At 45.5% G+C, this 16,117-nt stretch overlaps 1 protein-coding gene across 4 annotated transcripts in view; it reads left to right on the top strand.

Moving 5' to 3' along the window:
• The first annotated feature begins 880 nt into the window (after positions 1 to 880).
• EIF4ENIF1 (eukaryotic translation initiation factor 4E nuclear import factor 1) overlaps positions 881 to 16,117 on the top strand; it is a 43,772-nt gene continuing 28,535 nt past the window's right edge. For 2 of the 4 annotated variants that reach the window (XM_074293155.1, XM_074293166.1), the window contains exons 1-2: positions 2,142 to 2,270; positions 14,712 to 14,785. In XM_074293155.1, the coding sequence (XP_074149256.1) occupies positions 2,175 to 2,270; positions 14,712 to 14,785 (170 nt within the window). In that variant the 5' untranslated portion in view covers positions 2,142 to 2,174. Of the gene's footprint in view, positions 1,175 to 1,261; positions 1,336 to 2,141; positions 2,271 to 14,711; positions 14,786 to 16,117 lie in introns of those variants that run through there. The other 2 variants (XM_074293138.1, XM_074293145.1) reach the window with 2 other exon arrangements.

The raw sequence follows: 16,117 nt of genomic DNA on the forward strand, positions 1-16,117 counted from the left end.
GCGGTTCTTCCTGCCTACGCGCTGTGACACTGACTCGGACACATTTCCGCGCTAATGTCTCCGGGCCTCAGATGCCCAGTTAGAGTTGGGCAGGAGTTACCCACCCCCACCCCCTCCCCCCCGCGGTAAACACAGGATGGGGGAGGGAGGAAGAGGCTGGAAAGCCTTTCAGAAGCCGGGGAGGCGTGGCCCGGACGTCAAGGCTCCGGCTCCTTCCTCCCTCTCAGGCGCCACCCTCCTGAGCGCGTGCACAGGCGGACGCAAAGACTGACGCCTGGCAGCGCGCGCCCGAGCCCCGGCCAGAGTCGGGAGGGCCCCCCGCCGCGCGCTCCCGGCCCTCGGGCCTGCCCTCGCCGAACGCCTGAGGGGCCCTCGCCCTCTCGACCATTGGCTCTCACTATAGCTGACGGGAGCCTTCACTTCTCACTTCGAAATCTGCTCCGCTGGATGCGGGCAATCAGTCAAAATGCGAGAATCCTCCCTCTCGGGATGACGACCCTCTCACTTTAATTTGCAAAGAATTGCACTTTCCGTTCAGGCTCCCCCGTGAACACCTCCTATCCGGGGACAGGGGGCGGGGGAGGCCGGAGTGTTGTCAGCCGTGGCGATGCCGGCGCAAGCGCAAGGGCCGGTGCGTGGAGGGAGTTATTAAAGGGGCGGGGAAAGGGGGCGGAGTGAAGGTCCCAGTTACGGCGGCTGAGGGGAGACAGATTCAGAGCTCTGAAAAAGAAACTAGCAAACGATCTGGCGCTCGGAGCCGGGGAGGGTGGGGCGGCAGTGGGGCCCGGCCCGAGAGTGTCTGGGGGAGGGTCAGCCGGGCTCGGGAGCGCGCGCGCGCGGGGCTGCGGCTGCGCGGGGGGCCCACGGAAGGCTCGAGGCGGCCCTCGTCCCTCGACCTCCCTGCGCACGCGCCGTCGCGCTCACGCTCGCTCGGGGCGCGAGGCGCAGCCAGGCGGGCAGGAGGGCGAGCTAGCGGGCGGGCCGGGGGCAGCCGCGGGGCCGGGCCGGGCCGGGGCCGAAGGCGAGGAAGGCCGGACGAGCACAGGGCGGCAGCACGGCGGCCGTGACGGTGGCGGCGGCGGCGGCGCCGGGGCCGGGGCCTGGGCCGAGCCCGGCCCGAGGCGCTGCTGAGGGGCTCCTCTCGTCGTCCCTGCCCGCCTCCCTTTTCCGCACGGTGAGTGCGCGGCCCGGCCCCCGGGAGGAGGGGCCTGCGGCCAGCCCGGCGTCTGCCCGGGTCCGGGGGCTTCCTCCTGCCGAGCCGGGGCCGAGCGGCGGGGCGGGGGCGGGGCCCTGCCGGGGTGGGCTGCGGGCCTAGCCTCTGCTCTCCTCTCTAAGGTAGGCCGCCGCCGCGGGGGCGGTGAGGGGGGAGGTCCGAGCACTCGGAGACCGGAGGGACCCGGGGCAGCGGGAGCTCCTGCCCCTGTCCGGTCCCGGCAGGCTGGAAGGCTTGTGCGGGGTCAGCCGGGCGGCCGGAGGGAGTGAAGCCAGACTTTGGCCCCCGGAGGGCTTCCCGTGGAACGGGCCCCCCCGTGGAGGAGTGCTCCCCTTGGAGAGGGCTCCCCTGGAGGAGTGCTCCCCTTGGAGCGGAGCTCAGGGCTGCTGGACTCCCCCGGGAAGCTAGGAGTGGGGGGGGGGGGCGGCCAAGGCAAATGGAAGCTCGGAGTCTTCCCATTCTCGGGCCTTTCTCTTCCCTGGGGAAGAAGGCTACAATTCCTTCTTTCCCGAGTTGGGGGCGGGGATTTCTTCGGTCAGGTCTGAGGACTCAAGTCCGGCCTAGCCCGTGTAACGAGGGGCAGCCGGTGCCCGGCGTCTGCTTTGAACGCTGGGCTCTCGTTAAACCGGGCCGTGCAGTTAGGACTGACGGGGGAAGTTTTCTTCTCCCCAAACTTCCCCTCCGCTCTTCTGGCAGTGACTAATCTCCGGTTATCTGCGCCTGCCTGCTGCGGGCTGTGCTGCTCTGGGAGCCACGTCCCTTCTCTGTGCCCAATTTTCTTAACCTGGAAGCTAAAGGACTTTCCCGTTCAGGAAACTGCTTTTCGTTTTCTCGGCCACCCGGTGAACTCTTAGGAGGGGAGCAGGAGCCCCTGAAGTCTCTAAAGCCCCTTAGATTGAGCCATAACCTGCGCTGCTTTTCCTTTCAGGTGCATAGAGTTAAAGACCCACAGCAGATAGCCATGGATAGAAGAGGAGTGGGAGAGGCGGAAAACGGAGAAACCTTCCTTGAGCTGAAGAAGCTGCCAGCATCGAAATCCCCACACCGGTACACAAAAGTAAGCCCCGCCACAGCAGGTGTCGGCCGTGGGAAAGACCATTGAGCAGCTAGTATTCTGTATGTGGGAGATGGTTTTGATTACAGGTGACGGTTTTGAATTGTGCAGCGAGTGCTAGGTCTGAGTACTTCCTCAGCGGAGTCGTCTTCACTCCAGTGTGGAAGCGCTTTTTATGGACAGTGCTGGGTAAATTCTCTAAGTTCTGCACTAGCGTGTTATTGCTGCAGGTGGTTCTGCGAACATGAACTCCGGGATGATCCCCAGAGCGTGAGTGTCTTGTGTGGAATATTTTCTCAGGAGGTGACCTAGTTCCTGAAAGGAATGCTGTCTAATGTGCTTGTCCAGATTAATTGGCTACGAGGTTTGTTGTTTTCCCCCCTTTTCCTTGTTTTTTCCTTACATTCTAAATTAGGCACTGGAAACTTTTTTTTTTTAAGTTTTGTCATTGTTACACAGAATGTTACAATGGGCCCAGAAAGTGTTTCAAAGATTTTTGTGGTAGTTACAGGTGAAAGATCTTATACGACATTTATAATTCTTTAGCCTTTCCGTGTTTTCCGGGGGAAAAGCTTTGCAGACTTTCCTACTCTGACTTTATTTTCATTATAGGGGGATAGGGCTGCCTAGCGGATCTAAGACATTAACAGGAGGCCATTGCACTTCAGTTGCCCATGAGAAATATTAATGCTGGTGAGAATATCTAGAGTGCTTTAACACACTCAGTAACTCTGCATTATTGGAAGAAACTCTCTTGTATCCCTGTTCTTTCTCTGGGTCAGATCTAATTTAGCAGGCTAAGGGATCTGTGGTAAAGTGGTTGAGGTTCAAGTGAGAACCAATGGGAAGCAGCTGAGCAGCTCCGGTCCCGGGCGTCTCTGTGGATGCTAATGCTGTTGAGCGTGGGTTTCCCCTTGCTTTCTGCTCCTCGCCATAGCCATTCCTGTGTTAAAAAGTTAAGATTAAGTATTGTTCCTCAGCGTACCTTTTGGTTTTGCTTGTGGTTTAAAAATTTTTTTTTACAGGAAACCAGACCCACAAAATCATTTGCTCCAAAATCTGTTATTTAGCAGGTTGTTTCAATAAATACAAAGGAGGGGCAGCTGGGTGGTGCAATAGATCGTTGGCCCTGGAGTCAGCAGGACCTGAGCTCAAATTTGGCTTCAGACTCGAGCTGCGTGACTCTGGGCAAGTCACTTCACCTGGATTTTCCCCCCTCCTCCTCAATAATATAAAAAATTTAGTAGTTGAACAAGAGTGACAGATACGATTTTTTTTTCCCCCCTTCCACTGGTTCATCATCTTGGTTGAATTTTCTGTCTTGCAAGCTAGTTGACTTGACTAGTACCCATTTTGATAGCTTTGAAAATGCCTTTTTAATTGCTCCATATTTTAGTTTATCAAATAGGCATGTGAGCGGGAAGGTATGACTTCTCCATATGTAAAAATTTATGTCAAAGGAAAATGATTTTGAAACACTTTGGTATAGGTTTGATGGGGGAAACAATCTTCTTTGATAAGGAGCACTTGAGGGCTAAAGCACTTGGCTCTCTGCATGTGCTTCACCAGATTGTTTGTAGAGAGGATGACAGTGGGTTTAGGGAGCTGATTGCTTACCCATAGAGGAAGTATTGGAGCAAAGCTTGGGTTCTCAGTGAGCCTTCATCACTTTAGCTGCTTCCGAGTACAAAAACTTTACTTCTGAAACCAGGGAATTTCAGGTTTGGTTCAAGGTGCTTTGTGCCACATTTCCAAATGTTCAAATCTTGTTTCAGGGGACACAAATTGTTTCACTAAAATGTGGCCATAGGAAGTGAAATTAAAAGATTGATAATCTATTCCCCTCTCCGACCCGGCCTGTTCTGCATCATTGCATCAATGAGTGTCTGTTTTATCTGAAGTGTGGCCTTAGAGTGCTGGGTTTTAGAGACCACAGACATAGCTTCCCATCCTGCCTGCCAACCTGGGGGACCTTGAACAGGTCTCTTATTCTGGATCTTGGTTTCCTTTTCCATAAATAATCAGAAAATTGGAATTGGTCATCTAAGGTCATTTGCTGTTCTAAATCCTATGATTCTGTGAGTATATCTCAGTTTTTGTGTGTGAGTTTTGGCTCTTAAAACTTTCATATCACCCAAACCAAAATATTAAATAAAGTTTTTTTAAAATTTAGCTTAGAGAAATCTCCAAAACAGGTTTTGGAAATGTATTACTCTTGAATATAAGTAATCCTTAAGACTTCACCTGAATTTCACTACATCTGACAAGTACATAGGGACCTTGTTATGCCAGTGGTTTTTGAACAATCAGTTTTGAGATCGATCAGTGGGGAAGTGTCAGAAGGACTGAATTATGAGGTCAGAGTAATCAGGGTATCCTTCTGCATTAGCTCTTTGGTATACAAGTGGTTCTGAAAGATGGTATCACAGGCTTTTTTTCTGAGTGAGATGAGGTAAAAGATAATTTTTCCTCATTTCCCTAACCATTTCTTCCTCAGACCAGGTGTTTCTACAGTGGTTAATGAGCTCAGTGGTAAATTGGAGTGGGATAGGTAGTATGTTATTGGGGGTTGGGAGTGCATGTGAATGGCAAAAGCGAGAATCATGACTGGTGGAAGGGGACTTGCCTTTGATAACAGGCTACATGTTCTTCCCTTGGATTACGGGAATCAAATGTTTCAATGTTATAGGCTTTAGTTTGTTCTTGGCATTTGCTCCAAAAATGGACATGGGACAGTGTGCTAGTGTTCTGGTCTCTGAATGCAATGAGCTTGAAAGTAGGAAGACTTGGATTCAAAATTCTACCTCTTACTAGCCATGAGACCCTGGACAGCTCCCCAGCCCTTCTTACTAAATTGGAGAGACACTCCTAGAGGTGGAAGGAGTTTCCATACTGTAGCAATATAAAAGTTTGCACTTGAATGCCTCAGGTAAAGATTCTCTCATTGGATACATGAAATAGAACTTTGCCAAGAACCAAGTAGAAGGGCTGATGTACATAATTCAAATTCAGATGTCTTCTCTGAGATGGTTCAACCATCCTTAGATCCTGATCGACTTTTCCTTTTGCTAACCTGTGGGTTGTTGGAAGGCTTGGAGATGATCTAGCTAATGAGAAATTATGCATGTTTTCTCTTTAGAAAGATGTCCAAGTGTATTTATTACATCTTGTTGAGAATCTTCATGTGGAGGTTTTTATAGCTCTAATTTTAAAGTACGAACAGTAAGTTATCGCAAAGTGGACGTTTTGTTTTAAATGTTTAAATGTTATAAGCATGTTCCCAAGCCCTCTGTTTTAGGGACCCTAGATAATCCAGCATAAAAACTCCTGGCTAGCAAGTCGCCCAAGGGAAAGTGGAACTCTTCAGGAGTGGAGTAGCCTTCCTGTTGACTTTGTCCTGTGGCAGTGTACCTCTCACTTCCACCTTAATGTTTGTTAGCAGGCAATCTTGTGTCTGTAGTAGGCTGCTTATCTAAGGATGTTTGTCTCAGTCTTTTTTTTTTTTTTCCCCCCTTTGGTCATTTCTGCTTGTTGGTGCCTCTGAAATGGTAGTGTGTCACAGGAAGCTAGAAAAGGTCATCAGAAGTACAGCTGGAAAACAACTGTTTGGTCATGTATACATATATTGTATTTAATTTATACTCTAGCATATTTGACATGTATTGGTCAACCTGCCATCTGTGGGGGGAGGGAGGGGGAAAAAATTGGAACAAGGGGTTTGGCAATTGTTAATGTTGTAAAATTACCCATGCATATATCTGGTAAATAAAAATTATTAATTAAAAAAAAAACAAAAACAAAAACAAAAAAAAAAACAGAAAGAGGAGAGGCTTGGACCCATGCAGTCTTAGACTCCAAACCCAAGACTTCCCAGGCTAAGGAGCTGAAAGTGGATCTTTATAGTTTGATTTAACAAATGGAATTTTGAGGCCCTTACTTTATTCAGATCTTGGATCATTGGTGACTGAATTTACTCCACTGTTTGTTGCCCATTGATTTACTTGGAGATCATGTGAGATGCCTTTTTAAACCAGCAGCGGGCTGATATTGAGGGTCTGGATTTAAGCACTCTTTCAAAAGAAAGGGAATTACTTACCATCTAGGGGAGGTATTGAGGGGTAGGAGGGGAAAATTTGAACACAAGGTTTTGCAAGGGTCAGTGTATTGATCAGATATAGATTGTGGTAGCTGGTTGTTAGATACAATGATGCTTCTGCTACCGGAGATGCATTTTGGTGATGTGCTTGTCTAGAAACTATAAATCTTAATACTTGAGGCATGTCAAAAAGCCCTAAGTGCCTTAGAGCCTCCCAGGTAGAAGGAAGGTTTGGGGATTCAGGGGTAAAAGATGGAGAGTCCTGGAGGAGGGGAAGAGCCTGCTTTAGGTCTTGTTTGTGGTTGTTGTTGGGTGTTTTTTTTTTTTTTTTTTTTTTTTCAATGCCAAGTACTGAACAGCAGGCCCCCCCTTGAGGCTGGGGCTCCAGCAACCTCCCTTGTGTGATGGGGGACCAAGAACTTCTGTGAACCCTGCCCTGCTCCATCTTCCCATCCCCTAAGAGGAACCCAGCCAGGCCTTGCCTGATCTCTTTGGATTTCTGGGTCCCTCATCTGATCACTTGCCTCAGGCTTAGGATGGGGACTGGACTGGTTTTCTTTTGTATGAGGAACTCCCTGTAACAGTGGGCACCTCTACAATGACAGGGAGCTTTTCTGTAATACTTTTACACTTTACCCCTTTGGGATGGTGTTGTAAGTAGTGGAAGGGGATCTTCCCCTGGGATGGCAGGAGATCCACCCCACTCCTGGGGATGGCAGGATCACTTACCCTGTGGGAGTGGAAGCCAGGTTTGAAGACAGCTCTTCCTGACACTAGACCCCACTCTCTCTGGAACCCCCCAATGCCTCTGCACTTAGGTTAATTTGAGGGGAAACCACTTGCTGGGTCCCCCAGCCAGCGTATTGGAACCCAGATCTCTTGTTCTGGGGCATCTCCTTGCCTTTTCCCTATGTTATCTTCTCCCTGGGGAAGAATCACTAAGAACACAAGGCGGATGCCCTCAAGTGAAATCAGTCAGCAAGTGCTAACAATGTATTTCCACGTTTCCCTGTTTTTTCTTTCAATTCTGTCTCTTGACCCTTGTTTTTGTGTCACCTTGGTTTTTCTCTTGCCCTGCCTCCCTTGCTTTTGTTAAAAGGGCAAGTAAAACTGACCCCCCACCACCACAGAGACAGGTAGGACGGGCACTGTCCACACCCGAGGGCTGCCAGCTCTGCCGGGAAGGGAGGACTCCTGGAGCGAGGGAGAGTGCCTCCTGCCGCACCCAGAACTGGTTTGCTTGTACTTCTCCATGGGGATGGGAAGCTCCTCGAAGGCAGGCACCCTTTGTCCCTGTCATACTCCTACTTTGGGTCCCAGTCTTTGTTCAGTCTGCCCTCATAGCAGGCGCTTAATAAAAGCCCTTTGCCTTGACTCTTTTGGTTCCATTTGATCATTTTAATGAATGCCATGTAAATTACCTTCATTTTCTCTCCCTTTTAAAAACATTTTACCTTTCCATTATTGTATATATTATCTTCCTGTGGATATCTTCAACATAAAGAAGATCCAATTCACTTCCAGTTGATCAATGATGGACAGAAATAACTACACCCAGAGATGGAACACTGGGAAGTGAATGTAAATTGTTAGCACTAATATCTGTCTGCCCAGGTTACTTATACTTTCGGAATCTAATATTTAATGTGCAACAAGAAAATGGTATTTACACACATATATTGTATCTAGGTTATATTGTAACACGTGTAAAATGTATGGGATTGCCTGTCATGGGGGGGGGAGTGGAGGGAGGGGGAGGATAATTTGGAAAAAATGAATACAAGGGATAATGTTATTTTAAAAAATTGCTCATGCATATATACTGTGGGGAAAAAAATTCTAAATAAATAAAAAATATATATATTATCTTCCTGATTTTTACTCTGCAATAGTTTAAGTTTTGTCATACTTTTCTGGGTTCTTCATATTCATTTAGAGCATGGCAACATTCTTTTTTTTTTTTATTAATTTTATAATTACATTTTTTTTTGACAGTACATATGCATAGGTAATTTTTTTTTTTTTTTTTAACACCATTATCCCTTGTACTCCCTTCTGTTCTGAATTTTTCCCCTCCTTTCCTCCATCCCCTCCCCTAGATGGCAGGCATTCCCATACATATTAAATATCTTATAGTATATCCTAGGTACAATATATATGTGCAGAACTGAATTTTGTTGTTGTTGTTGCAAAGGAAGAATTGTATTCAGAAGGTAAAAATAATCTGGGAAGAAAAACAAAACAAAACAAAAAAAACAATGCTCACAGTTTACACTCCTTTCCCAGTGTTCCTTTTCTGGGTGTAGCTGATTCTGTCCATCATTGATCAGTTGGAATTGGATTAGCTCTTCTCTATGTTGAAGATATCCACTTCCATCAGAATACATCCTCATACAGTATCATTGTTGAAGTGTATAATGATCTCCTAGTTCTGCTCATTTCACTCAGCATCAGTTGATTTAAGTCTCTCCAAGCCTCTCTGTTTTCATCCTGCTGGTCATTTCTTACAGAACAATAATATTCCATAACCTTCATATACCATAATTTACCCAACATTCTCCATTTGATGGACATCCATTCATTTTCCAGTTTCTAGCTACTACAAAAAGGGCTGCCACAAACATTTTGGCACATACAGGTCCCTTTCCCTTCTTTAGTATTTCCTTGGGATATAAGCCCAGTGGTAGCACTGCTGGGTCAAAGGGTATGCACATTTTGATAACTTTTTGGGCATAATTTCAGATTGCTCTCCAGAATGGTTGGATTCTTTCACAACTCCACTAACAATGCATCAGTGTCCCAGTTTTCCCACAGCCCCTCCAACACTCATCATTATTAGTTCCTGTCATCTTAGCCAATCTGACAGGTGTGTAGTGGTATCTCAGAGTTGTCTTAATTTGCATTTCTCTGATCAGTAGTGATTTGGAACACTGTTTCATATGAGTGGAAATAGTTTTAATTTCATCATCTGAAAATTGTTCATATCCTTTGACCATTTATCAATTGGAGAATGGCTTGATTTCTTATAAATTAAAGTCAATTCTCTGTATATTTTGGAGATGAAGCCTTTATCAGAACCTTTAACTGTAAAAATGTTTTCCCAATTTGTTACTTCCCTTCTAATCTTGTTTGCATTAGTTTTGTTAGTACAAAAGCTTTTTAATTCCATGTAATCAAAATTTTCTATTTTGTGATCAATAATGATCTCTAGTTCTCCTTTGGAAACAAATTCCTTCCTCCTTCACAAGTCTGAGAGGTAAACTATCCTATGTTCCTCTAATTTATGATCTCGTTCTTTATGCCTAAATCTTGGACCCATTTTGATCTTATCTTAGTATGTGGTGTTAAATGTGGGTCCATGGCATGGCAACCTTCTTAACTTGTTTTTAATAGTGAAGAATGAGTGAAAAAGAAGACAGTATTGGGAGCCAAGAGGCACAGGAATAGCCTTAAAAAGTTTGGGATCCCTGTTTCTCTGTAAATAGAAACTGTTCAGTGGAAGCCGAGGCAGTGTTTTTGTCATGAATCTGTCTGAGGGTTATGTTGCCAGAAGATTTTGTGGTTTTTTTTGGTTTTTTTTTCTTGTTTTATTTTTTGTTTTTGAACAAAGTATTTTTTCCTGGAGAATTTGAGATAAGTCATTTCTAGGGAAGTGATGCTTGAGCATTTTTTTTTTTTAATATTTCTATTGATATTTTCTGATTCTCCTCGTAATCCATGTATCCCTCCTCCTCTGAGAGCCATCCTTTATGATAAATTGGATTTTTTTTTTTTTTTTTTTTGAGAGGAAAAAACATTAGCAAAACTTATCAATAGATTAAGAAAATCTGACTATCTGTGCAGTGTACCCATGGACTTTCTACTTCTATGAAGGGATAGGTGAGGGGGGGGGTCCTCTTCTCATCTTTTTTCATTGGAGTCCCACTTGAACTTGATCATTTTGTTATGTCTATCTTTTGTTTCCTTGACTGTTCTTACAGATCTTTCCAGGCTTCTCTGTATTCCTCACGTACGGCATTTCTTATAGCACAATAGGAATCTATTACATTCTTATACCACAGTTTGTTTAGTCATTTCCCAATCGATGGGCATTTACTTTATTTCCAAGTCTTTGTTGTCACAAAAAAAATACTATCGAAAATAATTTGGAGTCTGGGAAGACTTTTTACCAATGGCTTCCTTGAGCTATAAGGCAAGTAATAGACTCTTTTGATCAAAGAAACATTTTAGTTACTTTATTTGAAATGGCTTTTTATAATGCTAATACTGTTTCATAGCTCTACTAACAATGTATATATTAAGGTGCTTATCGCTTCATAGCTTCTCCAACATGGACTTGCTATTTTTTGGCATCTTTACCAATTTGCAAGGTGTGAGGCGCGGAACCTCTGGATTGTTTTGATTTGCATTTCTCTCTCTTAGTGATTTGTAGCTTTTTCCTTGTGCTTCTGAGTATTTTGCAGTTCTTTTGAAAACTATCCATAGCCTTTGACTGTTTTATCTATTGTGGAATATCTATTTTGTTTTTTTAATATACATATATGTGTGTATGTGTGCATATATATATTTATTTACTGACTTCTTAGTTGTTTCTACATCTTAGATACCAAATTTTCATCAGAAGTTTGAGACAAAGATTCCCCCCCTCCCCTTCATTCCTTCTTAGCCTAGATTCATTAATGTTGTTTGTACAGAAGCTTTTCAATTTCAAGTTATCAGTTTCCTATTTTAGAGTTGAGTTTCTTAAGGAAACTCAGGAATTCTTGGAATCCCATTCCAAGGATGGGGTTCTGACCTTTAAAGCAAAGATCATCTGGTCTAATTTCATGGTGTTACAAGGCCTTGGGCAGAGCCTGTAGCTAAAATTTAGCTGTTTATTAGCCACTTGACCTTGGGCCGGCACTGCCCCTTGGAGAATTTAATTTTTTTTCACTGTGAGATTGAGAGGATTATATTAGGTCAGGGGTTCTCAAACTGCGGCCCTCCCGGGTTATGGTAAATGGGCTGAGGGGCGGAGACAGTGTGAGGTTTTGTTTTTACTATAGTCTGGCCTCCAACAGTCTGAGGGACAGTGAACTGGCCCCCTATTTAAAAAGTTTGAGGACCACTGTATTAGGTCATCTTCTCCAAAGCCCCTTCCAGCCCTTTTCTAGTATGAGTCTAGGACCCCAGAATGAGCAGCCACAATGAAACTCTCATTTCTAAAATAAGCTATGAACTTCTCTTTATAGAGGCAACCTGGTGTGGGGCAAGTGAGGCAGGCAAGAGAGGCCTGCTTTCAGTCTGACACTTCCGCCAGGAAACCCCTCTTAAGTCATTTTTTGTTCCTGTTTTTTTTTTTTCTTCTGTCACATGTAGGTGATTCGTGTAGTATATACTTCACAGAGTTTCTGTACAAATCAAATTAGTTTACATAAAGTATTTTGTAAACCTTAATATTGAAAGCTGAAGAATACATATAGTACTTGCTTACAAAAAAATTCCTATTTCTTTCCAAATCCATCACTTGGAATTTGCTTCATCGGTCATGTATTTCAATTCTCTTTTTATTAACCGCTGAGTGACTTGATTAAAAAAACCTCTAGGATTTTTATCATCTGTTTTTAAAAAATGTTTTCTGAATTCTCTCCCCTCCCTGTTGCAGTTCCCCAGTTCCTTGAAAGGACAGGCATTATGCCATCAATTATACATGTGAAGACAGGCAAAACACGAAGGACCTTTCCTCAGAGGTGACTCGCCCCAGAAGCCTGCCGAGGAGCCACGCTTCTTTGTCAGTTTGTCTTGGACTTAGCAGAACTTTGCGTTCTCCTGGACTCATAGGCCTGCAAGGGTTGTTGTGAGGAAAGTGCTTAGAATTCCACAAAATGCATTTAATGTTCACTTCTGAAGTTTCGTTGTTTGAAGGAACATTAGTCAGTAAACATTTTTTAAAAACTTATTGTGTGCCTAGTGTGGAGGATACAAACATTCCAGGTTCTTGTCCTGGAATATGAGGAGGCAGTATACAAAGAGCCGAGTGGACAATCTGCAGAAAGGATCACCTGGAGGGAGTCATTGGGAGAAAGCCCCAGAGTTAAGGGCTGTTGGCAGCAGCCTTCTGTAGAAGATGGGACCTCAACTGGGACCTGAAGGAAGGGGAAGCACTGTGGCCAGAGCCAATGCTAGGAGTCAGGAGGTGGAGGCCAGTGTTGTAGGAGGAGGAAGATAGGGTAGGGGCTAAATCAAGCAGGACTTGGAACACCAACTGATTTTGCATTTGATCCTGGAAGTGATAGGGAGCCACTTTTATTGTAGAGGGAGTGACATAGACCCTACTTTAGAAAAATCACTGTAGGGCTCAATGGAGGTTGGACTAGGAGGAGAATGGTAGCAGCCGGACTAAGCATTTCCTTTCAGTGGCAGCTCTGTCTTCCTAGATCTTTATGAATGGAGACAGCCTCAAGAAACAGACCCCTTAAATAAAAAAAAAAGAAAGAAAGAAACCCCTTTTTGCAGTGTCCTTGAAAGCCCTTCCCCCAGCTGCCCTAGCGGCACGATTGATTCTGCTAAAACACCCCATCTGCAGCATGCTTCTTTTTGGGAACCCTGGTGCAGGTTTGGGTTCTCCTGGGCTCTTAAGGACAAAGTACTCCTCCTGCTTAGGATGAAAGTGGTCTTCTCAACCAAGAACCAGAAGGTAACTGGAAGGATCGAATTCTTCTTCCAAGAGAAACTGGAAAGGGCAGCTTCAGTTTTCCTTGTGTAGTGATCCTCAGATTTGGGGGGGGGGCACTGCTGCTCTCAGAATCCTGTGTGAGGATTGGATGAGCTCTCCCCCTTTTGTGAGGCTTATAGAGGGTTGAAGCAGACTTGCTCAAATATGTTCAGTTAGGGATGAACTCCAGCCTGGCCTTGCCTGTATTTGAGATCTGGGTACCCTAGAGTGAAGCTCTGTTTATTAAACTAAATACATTGAAAACAGCTGACGGCCCTGTCCTCTTTCCCCTGTTTTATGGGGAAGTATTGTCAATGTTGTAATAGAAGGTATGGGACTTTTATTTGTAAGTTTATATATATTCACCAGAGGTGAACAGGTAATTTGAATCTTCTTCATGTTGCAGCTTTTTTCACCCTTTTCATTACCCTAAAGAGTCAGCCGCTGGATGTTCTTGTCAGGTCATTAGCAACAAGCATTTCATTAATGTCCAGTTCATGCACCATTCTCTGCTAGATGTGTTGAAAGCACCAAACAGAATCCTTAGGCCCTGTCTTCAAGGAGTTAGTAAATTCAGTTGTATGGATACATGGGGGGGGGGTGGCGCGAAGTGAAAACCTATATATCATAACTTAACTGTTTTAAGCTGGAAAGATGGCCATCAGGAGTTGGGAAGTTGAGGCATGCAGAGGTGCTGAAATGAGAGCTGGGAGGTTGTTATGAGGACTGGCAGTAGACCGGTCTCGTTGGCCAAGAAGGGCTTTGAAGGCCAAACATCAGAGCCCGTATTTTATAGGGAGCTACTGCAGTGTCTGGAAAGGAGTTGTTTGGCATTAGAGACTTGTCAGCTTGGGCTCTGGAGCCCGAGGGACAGAAAGGCAGGCGGGTGCTCACAAAGGGCCTCAGTGAGGAGGCTGGCTGGAGTTGAGGAGGTGGGATTGACCAAAGGGAGACTCTTAGCCCTTGTAATAGGCTGAGCCTCCACTGAGTTCTCTTGGGAAATGATTTCTTGGATCTCAGATCTGGTGGTTTTGTTGCTTGAGTCTTAGCTGGTTTTGCAGGGGAGATATTAGAAACCTAGGCCTGTCTACTCCTGCTAAACCCTGCATAGGGAGGACTTCCACACCTCTGAAATGGAAGTGGTGACGGCGTTCTCCCAGAGGACTCGGGTCCCCTCTCAAAAGAGACTGGGTGGCTTTTGGTCATGTGAAACACTACCACTTAGGAGAGGGTCTCAGGTGCCAGCGCAGTGGCGAGCATCTCACTGGGAATTGTTAGGGTTCCTTCTGCTCTTTTCTAAAATGCCTTTTGGTGAAGTAGCACTAAATAGGATACAGTTTTTCTTCCCTTACTGTTGCAACCGGTGCTGCCTTGAAGGTGTGTTAGCATTTGGGTAGTGGAGCTTTCTTGCCATTAATAGTTTCTGTGTCACTGAAAGATGATCTTTGCCCTGCACGGAAGAAGCACAGACATGTTCATCAGAACCGGATTGGCTGTTCTGAGAGTCAGCTTCTTTCCTCGTGCCATTTGGACTGTCTCATATGTTAGATTTTAATATGTGTAAGAGGCATATTCAGGAATGAGGCAGCTATAACTCGGTGATCTATGTCTTTGTAAGTGTGATTCAGAGCAGCACGTTTAATTCTCTTTTCAGGAGGAACTTTTGGACATTAAAGAACGCCCTCATTCTAAACAACGGCCTTCATGCCTTTCTGAGAAGTATGACAGGTATGTTTACTATTTGACTCTCTCTTTTTGAGAGATTTTCTTGCTGTGGTTGACACTTGGGCAATAACTACATTTCTAATTTTGGAGCAAAAGGAAGGTTTGCCGTATTTAGATTGTAATGAGAAGGATCTTTGTAATTATTACGAACAGATATTTGGTCTTCAGCCTCCTTAGTAGTCTCTCTCTCTCTCTCTCTCTCTCTCTCTCTCTCTCTCTCTCTCTCTCTCTCTCTCTCTCTCACCGGCCATGCCTCTCTCTCTCTCTCCCTGTCTGTGTGTATGTGTCTCTCTCATTTCTTTCTTGCCAGCTTTTGAGACAGCTTTTATCTGCCACTGCATCATATTAGAACTGTCTGAATGCAGCCATGTGTTTTATGTTGTAATAGACAAATACTGTGTCTCCCTGTGTCGGCTGTTAATTGCCTAATGTTTCCATAGCTCACCCTCTCCCCAGTTTCCTGCAGGGAGACCCCTGTGTGTCTCAGTGTCTCTCCCCCTTCCCTCTTCCCCCATCCCCTCATCTAGAAAACAGCGAGAAAGTGCCTTCTTTCTTTCTTTGGCTGCTTCTCAAGGGTCCAAGCCACTTCTCTTCAGTAATAAAGACAGGCCCCATTGAAAACTTTTCTTTTTCCACTTTGCCCCAACTGTCGTTTCCAGAAAAAGCTGGGTGGCTGTGAAAATGCCTCTCCCTATTTAAAGTTAGACAGCTGGGGGTGGCCTCATGCACAGAATGCTGGGTCTGGAACTGGGGAGACCTGAGTTCAAATCTAGCCTTAGACACTTCTCAGCTTGGCTCTAGGCAAGGCACTGAATCTCGGTCGGTGTTAGTTTCCTCAAAGGTAAACATAAAAATATACTTGGAGGGGATAATCGAACAGACCAATCACAGATGACTTGGTCACCTAGCAGGGGATTGGAATTCTTGGGAGCCATCTCTAACGAGAGCACAGAGCCGGTACTCTGGTGTGCTCTAGGATTCGGTACTTACTAGCTGTTAGGAGGCAGGCTTTCCTCCTAAAGGAGGAGAAATAAAATCCCAAACAACTGTTAGTCCTTTGGTGGCTGCCTCTGGGTCCCGGGCTGTGCCTAGCCCTGGAGGGGAGAGGCGGGCTTTCTGGGGACGGTCTTTGGAGGAAAGGGCAGCCTTAGGTATGTGCTCTTCTGAGTGGGCATTGGGAAGGCAGGGACAACCAAGACAGCCCTGACTGCAGAAGTGTAGAGGGAGGCCACGCTAGCGCTTGTTCTGCTGCCCTGCCCATCTCCAGATTGCCCACAAACCTGGGGTCAGGATGGACCCCCTGCCTTTCCTCAGTATCATGACTTGAATGTTTTC

The sequence above is a fragment of the Sminthopsis crassicaudata genome, chromosome 1, assembly GCF_048593235.1.
Source record: "Sminthopsis crassicaudata isolate SCR6 chromosome 1, ASM4859323v1, whole genome shotgun sequence".
In the NCBI taxonomy this organism is placed as follows: Eukaryota; Metazoa; Chordata; class Mammalia; order Dasyuromorphia; family Dasyuridae; genus Sminthopsis; species Sminthopsis crassicaudata.